Source organism: Scardinius erythrophthalmus (assembly GCF_964197995.2).
Source record: "Scardinius erythrophthalmus genome assembly, contig: HAP1_SCAFFOLD_377, whole genome shotgun sequence".
Lineage (NCBI taxonomy): Eukaryota > Metazoa > Chordata > Actinopteri > Cypriniformes > Leuciscidae > Scardinius > Scardinius erythrophthalmus.
In genome coordinates, this window is record NW_028296236.1 from 1 (window position 1) to 17,215 (window position 17,215).

Sequence of the window (17,215 nt, forward strand, 5' to 3'; positions counted from 1 at the left end):
ATTTCTTAACGAGACACAATAGTTTGTTTGACAACTACATTTTTCAGTTAACAGACCTGCATTTTGGAAACGTCCAGGATCAGAGTTTGTTGGGAAATACAGCATTAAATTTTTAGCATGGAAATAATGCAGTGCACTCACAGAAAAGTGATTGTATCCATATTTTTTTTTTTTTACCTTTCAGGAAAGTCTTCCGGCCGAGGGCCCAAGATCAGCGATTATTTTGATGTGAGTAAAGCTTTGTGCGGATGACTCTGCGTTTAGTCAGCTGTGTATTAAATGTCAGTCAGGTGTCAGAGCTTTTAGTCAGAGTACTGCTGCTTTTCCATTGTGTAATGGCTGCTCGCTTTAGGAGATGTTTTGACTTGTAGAGTTGTGAAATTGGTAACATTGTGATGACGCCACACCATGTCTCCTTCCTGAAGTTCCAAGGAGGAAACGGATCAAGTCCAGTCAGGGGTCTTCCTCCGGTCCTGCGCTCGCCACAGAACTCTCACTCTGCACCTGGGGCTATCGTAAGTCGTGAGGAAGGTCTAAACGTCAGCATGGATCCAGTGATGCTTATTTTTATTAATGTCGCTGTTTTTCACTCTTCAGGTCAGACAGAACAGCTCCTCACCCACCAGCCTGTGTTTCATAGATCACATGATGAATTCAAAACAGCTTAGCAGCAGAAGTGTCCAGGTAATACTTGCGTCACTATTGCTCATGCACTATCGTATATGCTCTGCTCTTTCTGATTCTGTTAAACTTGTCAGTCTGCAGGACACTGTTGTGCACTGCTCATAGGTGTGCACTTTGAGACACTGATTCACGTGCACTGATTCTGTTAAACCTGTGCATTGCACGCTTGGACAGTGAAACGTGCGCTGCATACTGTGACACTTTCATTGCACACTGCCATTTTTAAATAAGCACTGCATGCTCTGCTGTTAAATGTGTGCACTGTTAAACAAGGTCAACATGACACCGTTGCACAATGCACACTGAATATTACTGTCACTGTTTAACTTGCACTGCACACTATCGCCGCTTTCCGACCAAGTAGTTACAGGAACTTAGTTCTAGGAACTGTCCACTTCTAAATAGTTCTAAGAACTACTCTCCCCCAAACTCGGTTTTGCGGTCGCACTGGCCAAGTGGCCATAGGAAGGGGTAAGGGAGTGACACAAGCACAGTGACTTTTATTTTGACGGCGAGACGGACCTTTATTTTGACGGCGCTGAGAACGCCAGAGCAAACAATGCTCGCATTCTCTGTGTTTATTAGTTAGCGATCTGTCTAACACCGTACTGTTTAATATGTTATTAGATAGAACTGTTATAGAAAGTAGACAGTATATGAAAAAAGGTTATTAGCCTATGCCGTGTGGTTGATGTCCAGTGTTGCTAGCTGGGCACCCTACTCTGAAGTAGGACCTAAATTAGTTCCTACAAATGGAGTTCCAAGAACTAAAATCGTTCCTAGTTCCTGCGGTGCCAACACGCCGACATCAGGGTACTTTAGCCAATAGTTCTAGGAACTGTGAAAGGGTTCCTCCGGTCGGAAAGCGGCTTATGACTTGCACTGCACACTTCGTCACTGTAATGTGCATTCCACACTGACATTTAAATATGCACTGCATACGGTGACACTGTTAAGTAGTTCAAGGTTATTTGTCACACATGTGCACTGCATGCTCTGGCACTCTAAGCTCACTCTCACACTGATGCTCTTAAAAATACACACTGTACACTATGATTCGTTTACATTAATAATTGCACTGTACAGTGACAGTTCAACAGGCACATTGTGATACTTTTAAAAAAATATTCATTGCACGCCCTGACACTGCCTTGCATACACTGCACACACTGTTAAATAAGCACTGCACACACTGGTGCTATTAAATGTGTGCATGGCTGGCACTGATAAACAAGGTCAACATGACACTGTTTAACAGAAGCACTGCATGCTCTGAAGCACTATATAGTGAGTGACGCTGTTAAGTGGTTCTTGGTCATTCTGCTCTGGCACTGTTAAATGAGCTCACTCTCTAAAAATTGACATGGTTACATCATAATTTGCACTGCACAGTGACGGTTTAACAGGCACACTGTGACACTGTTAAAAATATTCATTGCACGCTCTGACACTGCAAAACTTACACTGCTCACTGGCACTGTTAAATAAGCACTGCACACACTGATGCTGTTAAATGTGTGCAATGCATGCCCTTGCACTGATAATCAAGGTCAACATGACACTGTTTAACAGAAGCACTGCATGCTCTGATGCTGTGAAATGTGCACTGCACTTAAGCACTATATACAGTGTCGCTGTTAAGTGGTTCAAAGTTCTTTGTCACGTGTCCACTGCATGCTCTGGCACTGTTAAATGAGCTCACTCTCTAAAAATGTACACGGTTACATCATAATTTGCACTGCCCAGTCACAGTGACAAACCGTTCACTCCACACTGACACTGTTAAATAAGCACTGCATATGCAGATGAAATGCATGCGTGCTCTGGCACTCTTAAACAAGTTCACTTTCAAACTTTGATGCTGTTAAACATGCGCACTTCTCTGACACTGTTTTTATACACTTTTTAAATATGCACACACTAGGGCTGTGAAACGATTAATCGCGATTAATTGCATCCAAAATAAAAGTTTGTGTTTACATAATATATGTGTGTGTACTGTGCATAATTATTTTGTTAAAATAAAACACACATATGCATCTATATATTTAAGAAAAAATTTGTATTTATATATAAAATATTGATATTTATTTATAATACAAGTGTGTATATATATATATATATATAAGCAACTATTTCTTAAATATATGCATATGTGTATATTTATATTTACGAAATAATTGTGCACAGTACACACACATATATTATGTAAACACAAACTTTTATTTTGGATGCAATTAATCGCGATTAATCGTTTCACACAAGTAGCGCACACACACACACACACACTTACATTATTAAACGTGCACTGCACATACTCCAAATACTACATACTCTGACGCAGTTATATGTGTGGTGTACTATGTGTTCTGATGCTATTAAACACGCTCGCTTGCACTGTGATGCACAGTTTACTGTGACTTGATAACACATGATGACATGGATAGGATATTCTCTCTCAATCTCTGTTGTTATTTTCATTCTTTATTTCTCTTCCCTTCTCTGCTCTCAGACGGATTTGACACTGTTGAAACTGGCTGCGCTTGAGAGCAATAAGAATCTTGACCTTGAGAAGAAAGAGGGCAGAATAGATGATCTACTCAGGGTGAGTAACAAACAGACGAGCATCTGAGTGTCACCTGTCCTTGAGATTTCTTTTTATGTAGAAATCGCAAAGTGCCATTTTGAGTTCAGAAATTGAGTGGTTTTGATATTTTCTCCCCAGGCGAACTGTGACCTCCGCAGACAGATAGATGAGCAACAGAAGCTGCTGGAACGTTTCAAGGAGCGTCTGAACAAATGCACTACGATGAGTAAAAAACTCCTCATTGAGAAGGTGAGCTGTGTTTGATATGCTCACAGCTGCTTATTTCTAACGTGTCAGGGGTAGTTGAGTGACTCTTGAGTGTGTTCTTGTCTTCCCAGAGCACTCAAGAGAAACAGTCCTGCCGGGAAAAGAGCATGCAGGACCGGCTGCGCCTGGGGCACTTCACCACAGTCCGGCACGGAGCGTCCTACTCAGAACAGTGGACAGATGGATATGCCTTCCAGAACCTAGTCAAGTAAGAGTCGCACACTCAATCAGTGTGGCTTAGTCTGGGACGGAAAAAGTGTAGAAATGGACCGTCATCATTTAGGACTTGACCTGGACGCCAGTGTGCTGCTATTCAGTTTGACGCAATGTAGTCTCACAATGTAACCAGACCTGCTGACGGCAGAAGGACTAGACTCCATAGCGGCTTTCATTGGCCAAGGACCGCCCAGAGGCCGTTTGACTGACATGAAAAGCAGCCAATCACAGTTAGTTTTGTTTAGCATCATGTTTAGGGGCGTGAAAATATAAAGTCAATGTCTCAATGATAACAGACATTGATTCTTGGATGTCTTTTAATGGATCTATGCTGTGAACTTGATCCTGATAAGCGCTTATTGTCACAGTTTTAAACTAGATGGATTTTTTTTTTTTTCTTTTATGAGGTGCAGGACTTGACATGACCTTTTTTATATTATCTCATAATTTGGCAGCAGGAATATTAGGCTGCTGTCACTTTAAGACCTGATGCACATGCATTCATACATTCTGTTCTCTTTCTCAACTGTTTAAACTAAATAAATCCTTCCGCATTAGCCCGGATGAGGTGGTTTGGCCATCTGTGGTTTGGCGTCACAATGACTTTGTTGCGTTCTTTAAGTCTGTCCAGGAACACACACGTCTCCCAGAGATCCTGGAGAATTCAAAGAATCAGATGACGACTTTGAAACTCTCAAAATGTTTCCCTTTTCGTGTGCCTTTAGCTGCGTTCACACTGCCGTCGCTGCATGTCCTCAGTTCAATGGCGTCAACACATGAGTACCACCGTATGTACACAGAGACATATCATAAATTATATTGTAGTTGCTGACTGCTAAAATTAACCTGTCCTCCATCTTGCCTTTGGGTGCTTCTCATTTCTTATTTGTGCATCTTCGTTTCATTTCCTCGCGTCTTACATCGTGTCCTATCCAGATGCGATGCGATAAGATTCCAGCGACAAATAATTTGTCTGTCCACACTAGACGCGACTGCGAGATGCGTCGAAAATCAATCAAAACCCACAGCCAATCAGAACAGCGTGTGGGCGGAGTCTCGCGGCACCAGAGTAACGGCACTCGCTAGAAAATGGATGAGTAGCTACATAATCAAATTCACAAATATTACACCATTTAAACATTATTAAAAATACATAGGCTACTGAGTTACTAAAACAATCTTTGTCAGATAATACACTTTGTTCACAGTTTGAACGTTCTTGTTTCCATATGTTTAATTTCAAGATCTGAGGTGAATTATTCATTGTTGATTTTTCAGCTACAAAGCTGGAGCACTAAATGATATTCAAAGTCACATTACACGCTTTAACATTAAATAAAGCACATAAACAGTACCTGAGATTATCATCAACACACTTTGTGTTTGTTGTTCCAGCGTGACGTCGCCAAAAAATAGAAACCGTTTCTAAAATAAAATCGTTGCGGCTGGTTAGGACAAAAACTCTGATTAACATGGAAAATATACCTTAGTTAGGACACGGTGTTAGCTCTACTCCTCTTTAGGATGCGAGGGAAGGATAGACCTGTGTGTCCTCGCTCATGACTCCTCAGAAAGCATCCTCACTCCTTGTGGGGCAATTAGAGAATTGAGATGCCCTTAAAGACGTCTGGTTTGATCGGTTTCTGGGTCACGGGCTGGAGGTTGTTAGCCTGGTCCTACCAGTCACTCGTACATTTCATTTGTACAGAGAGTCTGGCCACTCTCCATTGACAAATGTTAACTTCCTTGAAGGCGGGTACTCTGTTGAAGTTTAACTGGATCTGCCATAACCAATCGCTAATGTTTGGTCGTGACGTAACCCTACAACTCAAACTAGCGTCATCGTTCTCAGCCACTCCCTCTGTTCGCTGATTGGACCGGTAAAACTTTGGCCGGAGAGAACCCAAGAATACACCGCAAACCCAGACGGAGTACTGAAGGAAAATGAAAATTGAGCGGAAGTACGTAGGAGGGCGGAGCCAGGCTAGGAGGACGTGGGAGTCAGGAAATGAGGAAGCATCAATTTGAGTATTGAGAAGCACCCACTGACACTCTACTACAGGATGTAGTGACGGGTCACATGCACTCCACTGACTTCACTCCTATTGGTTGTCGCTTCCGAAAGTCGCGCTTCATTAGCATAAAGTTAAACATGTCTCAACTTTGTTGCATATCTACAAGCTACATCCTGTTGCCAGAAATGGCTAGCTCTCCATTGAAATGAATGGGATCATGTAGCTTTGTCATGCGTATCATTGGTGGTGTGAACCGAGCTTTATGCATCAGATGTTCAGCCAACGGTCTGGGCGTGACATCTGAGGCTGAGACTAGACGAAATGTGGCATAAAGCATTAAGTTAATGCACTGACCTCAGCTCTAACCCTAATTTACAGAATTTGACATTATATTTAGTCTGTAAATAATTCTAGAAATGAAATCCAGATGGGATATTGGTGAACTTTTAATGAATTAATTAAATATTGAATTTTTGTACAAACATTAGTGTTAATGCATTGTACATTAGTTTGGATTAAAGTATCTGCCATTGTAAATAATAAAATAGGGCGAGTCTTTTCTGTCCTGCATTTGCCTGTTATTATTTTTTTTATTGGGGTTTTAATATTTTTCTATTTCTGTTTTAATAGGCAGCAAGAGTGGATAAACCAGCAGAGAGAAGAGATTGAGAGGCAGCGGAAACTTCTAGCAAAGCGCAAACCTCCCAGCACCCCCTCCTCCCAGAGCCCGACCCCCAATGAGTCCAAACAGAGAAAGACCAAAGCCGTCAATGGAGCTGACAACGACCCCTTCCTCAAGCCCAGCCTGCCTACGCTGTGAGATATTAACACACACACACACACACACACACACACACACACACACACACACACACACACACGCATACTCGTTTCTTGCCTTCGAAATGCAGACTTCCCATTGACTTCTAATGTTATTAAAATTAGATAATTAGGACACAATTCATCATTTTTAAGATCATTATACAAGCATGGATGATTTATAGAAGCAGAAAAGGCTGATAAAGAAAAAAGTCAATGTTTTCTGCAATATTGTCTTCAAAATGGTTCTATTATTGAAATGCTTCTGTATTGAATGTGCAGATTGACTGTGGCAGAGTATCATGAGCAAGAAGAAATTTTCAAACTGAGACTGGGTCATCTCAAAAAGGTTAGTTTCTCTATATAAACAATACACACACACACACACACACACACACATCACACACACAGTCATGAGCATCAGAGTAATATGGTTAAAAGGCAGTGAGGTCTTGCAGAAAGGATGTTTTAAGCTTTCTTTTTGTCCTTTCACTGGAATCTGTCATTCATACTTGAGTATGTTAGTATGTGCTCAAGTGTGTGTGTGTGTGGTCCAGTTAAATCCTATGGTATAGGGACAAAATGTCCCCACAAAGATGGCAATTTCCGAAATCCTTGTCCTTGTGGGGACATTTTTTGGTCCCCATGAGGAAATCGGCTTATAAATCATACAGAATGATGATTTTTTTAAATTGTTAAAATGTAGAAAGTTTTGTGTGATGGGTAGGTTTAGGGGTATGGTTAGTGTGTAAGGGGAGAGAATATACAGTTTGTACAGTATAAAAATCATTGTGTCTATGGAAAGTTCCCTTAACGCATGAAAACCCAACGTGTGTGTGTGTGTGTTCAGGAGGAGGCAGAGATTCAGGCGGAGCTGGAACGGTTAGAGCGCGTGAGGAATCTGCACATTCGAGAACTTAAAAGAATCAACAATGAGGACAGTTCTCAGTATGTACCGCCCATTACATATAATTATTTCAATGAAATCTTAAATATTGTTTTTGGAGATTTGAAATATGGGGATGGAAAGAGCTGAGAAACACTGCAGATAAAATGCACTGCCTACATGCATGTAAATGCATCAGAGACACGCTGTGCCGCTGTCAATTATTGCATGTGTTTTTTCTATCGGCTGAACACAAGAATCAGCGATCAATTTTGAGAGTGTGCTACACTGTGCTGAATTAAAAAGTCTGGGTCAACATTTTCTGTTTGCTCCATAATGTGCTTCTGAAAAGAAATAATAACACTCTTAATCTCAGAATATCTTTAAGTTGTGAATATGCCTGGTGTGTTTGTAGGTTTAAAGACCATCCAACCCTTAATGAAAGGTATCTTCTGTTACACTTGCTGGGAAGAGGAGGTTTCAGTGAAGTTTATAAGGTATTTAGTTTTTTATTATTAGATGCACTTTCATACAGTTTGTGTTCTCTCCTGTTCGACACAATATATTACTGTTCAAAAGTTTTTTTTTAAGTTTTTTTAAATTTAATTGAAAGAAATTAATGCTTTTATTCAGCAAGGACACATTAAATTGATTGAATGGCAGATTTCTGTTTCAAATAAATGCTGTTCTGTTAAACTTTTTATTCATCAAAGAATCCTGAAAACATGGTATCACAGTTTCCAGAAAAATTTGGAGCAGCAAAACTGTTTTCAACATTGATAATAATCAGAAATGAGCAGCAAATCAGCATATTAGAATGATTTCTGAAGGATCATGTGACTGAAAACACAGTAATGATGCTGAAAATTCAGCTTTGATCACAGGAATTACATTTTACTATATATTCACATGGAAAACAGTTATTTAAAATTGTAATAATATTACACTTAATTACTGTATAAAGTAAAGTAAATTTTATGTACTTTATTTTTAAAAATAAATGTAGCCTTGGTGAGCAGAAGAAATGGAAAAAAAATCATTAGTGTACATTAAAGTCAACAACAAACCATTTTCACAACCCATTTTACTTCTGTGATCTGACATATTTCATTGAGAAATATGTAGAACAGGACTTGATTTTATCAAATATTATTATTAGATCATGGAACTGTTACAAAGCAGTTTTTATAGCATTTTGTTAAATAAATGCAGATATTTATATTAGCATTCATATTGTGAATTATTCTCAGTAACACCAGAAATCTATATATTTGTAAATCTGTAAATAGAGAAACTGATAAGCCTGAACCATTGTAAAACTGCACGCAGCTTTGCATTGCTTAATGCAAACGGCAAATGCAATATCATAAAAATATTTTCAAAAAAATTATAGTAATATAAAACATGTGGTTACAGCTGTGGCATGAAACACCCAATCATTAGAAAATGTTCACAGACAGCATAGACTAATTAACCTTACTAAATTAGGTCTTATTGCCTAATGAACTGTTTTCTGTCATTGTGTGAAGGCATTTGACCTGTTTGAGCAACGATATGCTGCTGTGAAGATCCACCAGCTCAACAAGAACTGGAGAGAAGAGAAGAAAGAGAACTACCACAAGTATGTCACCCACCTTTTTTTTTCCTTTCTCTCCCTCCCAAGTTTTTCACGCTCATTTGTTTGCGTCCACTCCAGACATGCCTGTAGAGAATACAGAATCCACAAGCAACTGGACCATCCCAGAATAGTCAAACTTTACGACTACTTTTCTCTGGACACTGACACGTAAGCATTTTCCATATAGTCTTTTTTGTGCATTTTTACTTGCTCTAGTTTTTGCAGCTATACAAATGCTGGCTTGATGTGTTTCTGTTGTAGATTCTGCACTGTTCTCGAGTTCTGCGAGGGGAACGATCTTGATTTCTATCTGAAGCAACACAAGCTGATGTCTGAGAAAGAGGCTCGCTCCATCGTCATGCAGATAGTCAACGCCCTCCGATACCTCAATGAGATCAAACCGCCCATCATCCACTACGACCTGAAACCGGGTGAATGCAACACGCACAATTTACCTTTGTGTGGTGCGGGACGAGTTTTGAATTGCGGGATGAAAGATACTGGGGGTGTGTTCACACTTGGCATGTTTGGTTGGATTAAAACGAACCCTGGTCGTTTAGTGCGGTTCATTTGAATAAGTGTGAACGATGCCATCTGAACCAAACAAGTGGACCAAGACGCTGAAAAGATGGGTTTCAGAACGCAACACAGACCAAAGACATGTAAATGCACCAAAAACAGGATATGATGTCACAAGATGTGACCCTAAAAAGGACAGAATGCTCAAGCATACCTGGTTTTTCTCATCATAGTCTCGATGTTGCTCATCACAGTTCAGTTCAGGCATCAGAACCGCGTCTCCTCACTGCAGATCCTGGTTTGTGTGACGGAGGGATTCCTGACGCTATTTTGACTCCTTTACACATTTTATAAGCTCTTCACGAGTTCTCAGCTGGTCAGAATACCATCATATGTAGCTACGCACATACAGCGAGTGCATTTATCCCAGAACACAGCATTGTTTAGGATGTTCGGTAAGTTCTGTCATGAAATATGTATGTACCAAGCCAACCAATCAGGTTGTGAACATATCCCTATGCTTTTAGGTTCGGTGTTAAAGTTTTTTGGTCCGGTCCAAACGAGCAAGTGTGAACACACCCTAGTATGTGTACGGGAAGCGGGAGAAAGAAACGACAAATTATAATTATCTAATAATAACAGCATACACAAATCTACTGGAGATCTGAAGCATCATTTGTGTCTGGAAAGTGGAAAAAATGGCCTATAGACACCAGAACGAGACAAAATCCAACCGGACCGGGACTGAAAAATCTGTGTAGACCTCTTCCTGCGGGCGGGAACGGGACAAAGCGGGAGTGGGATAAAATCTAACATATTTTTGACAGGAGCGGGATTGAAAAATCCTTCCGGCACAGAGCTCGACTACAGAACATGGCTGTGTCCGAAAGCTAAAAACGTTGCCTCAATAGGCGGCATACGGTGCTACAAAGACAAGAAGACACGTCCGAATCCAATAATCGTGTCAAATCCTGTCTGAGATCCCTTCATCTGATCGATTTTTGAAGGCATCATAGATGCATCCTTCCCTGCCTTTAATGTCCCACAATCCTGTGCGTTCCATTCCATGACCCTTGAGCTAAAAAAAATAAAGATGGCGCATGAAAGTTGCAGTTGATGGTCAGTTTGTGTGTAAATGTAAAACTTTTTCCACTCCATTTTTAGTGAGAAATTACTATTTTAGTAATTCAATATTCGCTTAGTTATCACCAAAGCTCTCTCTGTTTTGTTGTAGATCATTAAACCGTTACGCTGCCTCAGAGTCTGTCTGAAATCAGTTTCGTGAGGAATCTCGTGCACAAACGCTGCTTGGCAGGTTATCACCTGATAGGGCAGCGAGGCAACAAGTCCCTAAGCTTTCGGACACGGCCCATGTCCTCTTTCATTCACACACGTGAACTCTTCTCAGAGACTAGCGCAGGTCTTGTAGCTCATGGTGTGGATGATGAATTGGTGCAAAAAATGCTCCTTTTAAGGATGGTTTACATTTTATGCATTTGGCAGACGCTTTTATCCAAAGTGACTTGCATTGCATTTCAAGGTACACATATACATTCTTATCAGTTCTTGCGTTCCCTTGGGAATCAAACCCATGACCTTGGCGTCGCAAGCACCAACACTCTACTGTTCGAGCTACAGGAAAGGTTTTGATTGGTTGATTTGTTATTTGTCATGTAGGCTGTATAGGAAGTATGTTTTTTTGTTTTGGTTGCTCAGGAAATATCCTGTTGGTGGATGGGACAGCGTGTGGGGAGATTAAGATCACAGACTTCGGCCTGTCTAAAATCATGGATGATGACAGCTACGGAGTGGACGGGATGGACTTGACATCACAGGGAGCCGGAACCTACTGGTCAGTGTCCAGCTAAAAACTCAGCGCTTTCTAGTGCATATTACTTCTGTGCTCCCCCAAGAACTCAATCCCATGTCATTCCTAACATATTTTGTATTGTGGAACAGAAAATGTAGGAATCAGCTCTAAAAGGACGAAATAGCTGCATAAATTTGTGAGGAACAGACCAGCTGTTCTCCACTGAAAATCGTTTCCTCTGTCATAGCTCTCATATCAAATATGAATGACAGTAACGTCATGCATCAAACATGCATCTGTTTTTGCATATACATTTATGCATTTGGCAGCATTATCCAAGGCAGCTTACATTTTATTTAAAGTGCACCTTTTTATCTGGTCATGCATTTTTCCTGGGAATTTCTCTATGACATCAGAAGAATTATATGGACCACCTTTATACATTGACATTTTGACATTTTAGAGTGAAACTTAAGATTCTTAAATTTCTCTTTTTGTTTTTTTTAGAAAAATCATGTTAAAATGTATGCATCAAATATGATCCATCAGGCTTATGAGGAACGTTCATTTGTTCATCTGTCAATCATCATTGTATTGCATTATACATTTTGCTCCCCAGAGTTAAAACTGCAGAGCTTTGATCATAAAACTAAGCATAGAGTGACAAGTGATATTTAATAAACTTTAATTAACTTTAATAAAAAAGTTGATTTTTCTGACTAACATTTTAAATATATAACAAAACCAAATGTTCTATTTATTTATTTTTTTTTGTAGGTATTTGCCACCAGAGTGTTTTGTTGTTGGTAAAGAGCCTCCAAAGATCTCTAATAAAGTAGATGTGTGGTCTGTGGGCGTCATCTTCTTCCAGTGCCTGTATGGACGAAAGGTCAGTCTCAGTGTTTAGGGCTTTTGTTCTAAACCGCATTTTAGGATGAAGCTGCATTAAATCTTTTGTCATTCTGTAGCCGTTTGGCCATAATCAGTCCCAGCAAGACATCCTTCAAGAGAACACCATCCTGAAAGCCACTGAGGTGCAGTTTCCTGCCAAACCCGTGGCTAGCAACGAGGCTAAGGTCAGTATTGCGCGTTTGTATGTTAAACGCATTAGGGCTGCACAATTGATCGCAATGAAACCGCACGCGATTTGGCAAAGGCTGAGATTATTTTATGCGTAGCTTGTCAGTGAAGTACGGCTGATCGGTAATAAATGCTGCTCCATTTGAACACCAGAGGGCGACACACACACACACACACGCTAAATATGCCCCGCCGCAGAAGTACAATAACACACATCATTCTAGGAAATCCCTATCAGGCATCATCGCTGAATAAGCAGAAGATTGAAACGCTTTGATTAAACATGACTAATAAACACACGACTGCCTTATTCTGTGTAAGAAGCACATCATCTCACAGAAGGATGAGCTCAGCTGTCGATATGAAGTGAGTTTGGAGTAAAAGCATGTTATTAAATGTTGTCTTTTGTTGGAAAAGAGGTTCATAAATGCTTCTCATGTTTGGAAAGATGTGTTGCTTTTTCAAATCTAATCCAATCCAATCCAACTTTATTTGTAAAGCACACTTAAAGGATAATTCTGGTATTTAGCACTTTGAGTCTCTTTTCTGGTTTGTTTTGGATGAACTAGAGTGGTGGACACAGAAATTTTGACGATGGGTCCTGTCTCGACTTTTTGACTCGTTTAGAATCGCCTTTGAACGCTTCAGAGTGGCTGGCTATGGGCATGCCTTTAACCCTTAACGTTCGTTTTCAAAACTGTGCAACTAACCGACTGGTTAGTGGTGTTCGTTGATGTTCCAAAACAAGTAGCGTAGCGAAATACAGTTTCTGTCGTGTTTTATTTGGCATTTTGTAAAATCCCATTGATTTCTGTTGAAGGACTCATTGCTTGTTGATATTACTGCGCTACCGGAAACGGAAAAGACGCTTCAGACTCAAATATCGAGCGGAAGTTTATACGCGGTTGTGAGGTATCTGAAAAAATAGTTCCACTATAGCAAATAACACGGATTGAAATCATACATTGTGCCGATATATTTGTTTTTAATCATCAACGAACATTACTAACCACTCGGTGAGTTGCACAGTTTTGAAAACGAACGTGAAGGGTTGTTTTAAGGACATGTTCGTCCATGCCCGTAGCCAGCCACTCTGAAGCGGTCAAAGGCGATTCTAAACGAGTCAAAAAGTGGAGACAGGACCCATCGTCAACATTTCTGTGTCCACCACTCTAGTTCATCCAAAACAAACCAGAAAAGAGACTCAAAGTGCTAAATACCGGAATTATCCTTTAAAACAACAGGTTGACCAAAGTGCTGGACATTGACATGATTTCGGAAAAGATGCACGTTATAAGTGACTCAAACTCGTAGTGCTTTCAGAAGGAGCAGCGTTTACAGAGCCGTACGTCACTGACAAGCTGCGCATAACAAATAATCGCAGCCAAATCGGTTTAAGTACGAATACATGTAAATTGCGATTAATCTTGCAGCCCTAAAACGCACGTGTGGGAACGACCGTCTGAGCTGTTTCTTGTCCTCCGCAGGCGTTTATCCGCCGCTGTCTGGCTTACAGAAAGGAGGACCGTTTTGACGTCCACCAACTGGGCAGTGACTCGTACCTCCTTCCTCACATGAGACGGTCCAATTCGTCGGGGAACTTGCAGGCCACGCCCGCCAGCCCCGCCTCTTCAGGAATAATCTCCTACTGATCTCATTGGCTGATCGATCGTGATTGATGGTTCTGATGGTGATTTCCCTCCCTTCAACACCTCGGGGTGGACAGGAAGGGGGAGGAGCTATGTATCAGCTGACAGGCTGTAGGACACACCCACAACGGCCACAGTGACTGCCATTGATATTGGGGCAGGAATGACTGACGTCATTTCCTGTGTGGATCCAGATGTCAGTCAGAGCTAGAACCATTTGAAAATGGATATTTGTTTTTTTTTTTACCCGAGGCATTTTGTGGAGTAGATTTGGGAGGGTTGCGCTAACGTGTTAGCTTCTTGTTGATATCCTCCCTGAGCTACGCCTCAGTAAAGGGGTGTTTTGTTTTGTGTAAGTGTGAAATTTAGAGGCAATTAATTGTAGTGTGATTGGAAATAGACGAACGAGTGTTTTAATGTGGCACAAAGGTGTCCGTAAGAATTTTTGTGTGTGTGTGTGTGTGTGTGTGTGTGTGTGTGCACCTGAGAATGGATGATTTACGCCACAGCGTTATATGTTGGCTGTTCATAACATACATGTGTGTTGGCCACAGATTGCAAGGTGTGTGTGTTTGGGTGTTACAAAATACTGTCTGTTTCACTTCAAAGCAACATGTATGAACATTGTCAGCTTATGTTTAAATGGGCGCAATATTTAAAAAATGTGGATGGATGAATCTATACAAATAACGTCCAGGTCATGTTTCACCCCAAAAACAATTAATTTTAATGTACATTAAAGAAATGAAGGCTGTTTCAGGACCATTAGGCACAGATTTATCGTGACACTATTTTGATTGAGTTTTACTGTATTTATATAATTCAACTTTATAACAGTAAAACTCATCAAAATAGTGTCACAATCTATATATCTCATACTACAATGATGTATGCGTACAATGTCTTTTCCATGCATTTAATTGCCATATATTGTCAAAAATGTGATTCTTTTAAGTCGCATAATTATTTATTAGGATTTTGGGGTGTAAAATGACCTGCACATGTTATATAGATCAGTTATTGATGAGACCAGTTTCACCTGGGCGTCCTGCATGTAGGAGGAGACGCCGTAAAGAGAGTCGTCTCAGTAGACCTCTCGAACCACACCTGCGTATTTAATGAATCCAACCCTGAGCAGGTTTTCATACTTTCTCCGTTTGTTTGTAGATTTTGTTGTCTGACGCAGCATCACCTCGCTGCTACCCGATGTTGCTTTAGTTCTATGATTTACTCAGAATCTGACCAAATATAAATTTGATTTATCCGGAAACAGCATGAAAAACAAACTCCATTGTGGTTGTGAATGAGGTGTGTTGTGAGTCTGAGGGTCTGAGCGTACGAGTGTGTGTTCGAGCAGACGGAAGGTGGGCCGGACCCCACCCTTGATCGTTTAACCCCTTTATGCCCAGACCCAGTGCTGTCATGTTGCTTAGCAACCCTCGCTGATCCCGGAGCCTGAGTCAGGTCAGCATCTCCGAATGACGTGGACCGGACCGCGATCAAACTCGTCAAAGCTTCCAGAGTCTGTTTTCAGGGGAAGAATCTCAGCTTTTGTTGTTTCCTCTCTCTCTAAATACTCTTTCAAACCCCAGAAGCAGTTTTCAGCTCAACATATTGGTGATCTGTCTCTAAAGTGCTGCTGCGATTGTAGAGAATGTAGCCAAAAGAGAAATAAACATTTTGAAAATATTTGGATGCATGTGCTTTCTTTCCTTTGGTGTTTGTGGTGACATTTCTTTTTGACATTTTCATGTGAAATCAGATCTGCTGTTGTTAACCAAAAGTTGGACTACACTTCACAGCCAAGTTGAGAGATCAGTCCGCAACTGACCAGGGAATTTACCAGCTGTTTATAATTACTGACAAACTATTGTATAGCATGGAAAAACACTTTCACTAAGAAGTATTTATGTATGTGTATATGTACGTATGTGTATACATATACACATATACAGTATCGGTCAAAAGTTTGGAAACATTACTATTTTTAATGTTTTTGATAGAAGTCTTTTCTCACCAAGGCTGCATTTATTTGATCAAAAATGCAGTAAAAACAGTAATATTGTGAAATATTATTGTAATATAAAATAATGGATTTCTATTTTAATATACTTTAAAATATAATTTATTTTGATGATGCAAAGCTGAATTTTCATCAATCCATTACTCCAGTTCTCAGTCACATGATCCTTCAGAAATCATTCTAATATACATCTGTGTATATATATATATACACGTGAATTTACCAGCTATTTGTAATTACTGACAATTACATTTTATAGCATGAAATTTATTTATTTTAAATACCTACTTTACAATACTTTCTAAATACTTCCTTACTAAAAAGTTACAGAAGTTGTTCAGTGTTATTTTACATTTGATTACTTTATTCAGTGTCTCTACCAGAAAAATACTGTTACTTGTCTTTAATAATATTTTACATTTATATTAGTTAGGCTAATCGTTTCAGCTGTGGTATTGAAATTGAAAAAGAGAATTATGAATTTTCACTGGTGTCTAAAATTTTGGTGTCATAACTGCCTGTTTTTTGCACACAAAAAAAGCCTGTAAAAGATAATTATGGCAGGCAAATTTTCTTGTCACCGGCCATTGGCAGGAGTGGCAAAAAGTTACTTTTAGGCCTTATGTATATAATATATATAGTATGTATATATTTTAATCTGACCCTACATTAGCACATACACCATGCTCTCTAAATATTAGCATAAACTACTGAAAACCTCATCGCTTAGGAATTTGCATAGGAATAGCAATTTGACACATATATATACACATATATATATATTTCAGTAATTCAACTTAAAAGGTGAAACTAATATATAGACTCATTACATGCAAAGTGAGTCATGCATTACATGCATCTCAAGCCTTTGTTCTAATTTTGACAATATTTTAATTTTCTGAGATTTTGAATTTGGGGTTTTCATAAGCTGTAAGCCATAATCATCAAAATTATAACAAATAAGGTTATTACTGATATTCTAATTTTTCGAATTTCACCTCTATCTATCTATCTATCTATCTATCTATCTATCTATCTATCT

General features: G+C 39.7%; 1 protein-coding gene across 2 annotated transcripts; it reads left to right on the forward strand.

Annotated features, from left to right (window-relative positions):
• The first annotated feature begins 92 nt into the window (after positions 1-92).
• Positions 93-15,833, forward strand: LOC308686529 (serine/threonine-protein kinase tousled-like 1-B). Of its 2 annotated transcripts, XM_081394963.1 has the most exons (17): positions 93-228; positions 426-515; positions 598-684; positions 3,197-3,289; positions 3,410-3,520; positions 3,610-3,746; positions 6,400-6,585; positions 6,871-6,937; positions 7,439-7,536; positions 7,890-7,971; positions 9,004-9,095; positions 9,171-9,260; positions 9,354-9,523; positions 11,328-11,463; positions 12,199-12,310; positions 12,390-12,497; positions 13,989-15,833. In XM_081394963.1, exons 1-17 carry the CDS (start codon positions 118-120, stop codon positions 14,151-14,153), a joined length of 1,935 nt encoding a protein of 644 aa, XP_081251089.1. In that variant the 5' UTR covers positions 93-117; the 3' UTR covers positions 14,154-15,833. The 2 variants fall into 2 exon arrangements, with proteins under 2 accessions (XP_081251089.1, XP_081251088.1); XM_081394962.1 differs by having other exon boundaries at positions 9,004-9,260.
• The last annotated feature ends 1,382 nt before the right edge of the window (positions 15,834-17,215 follow it).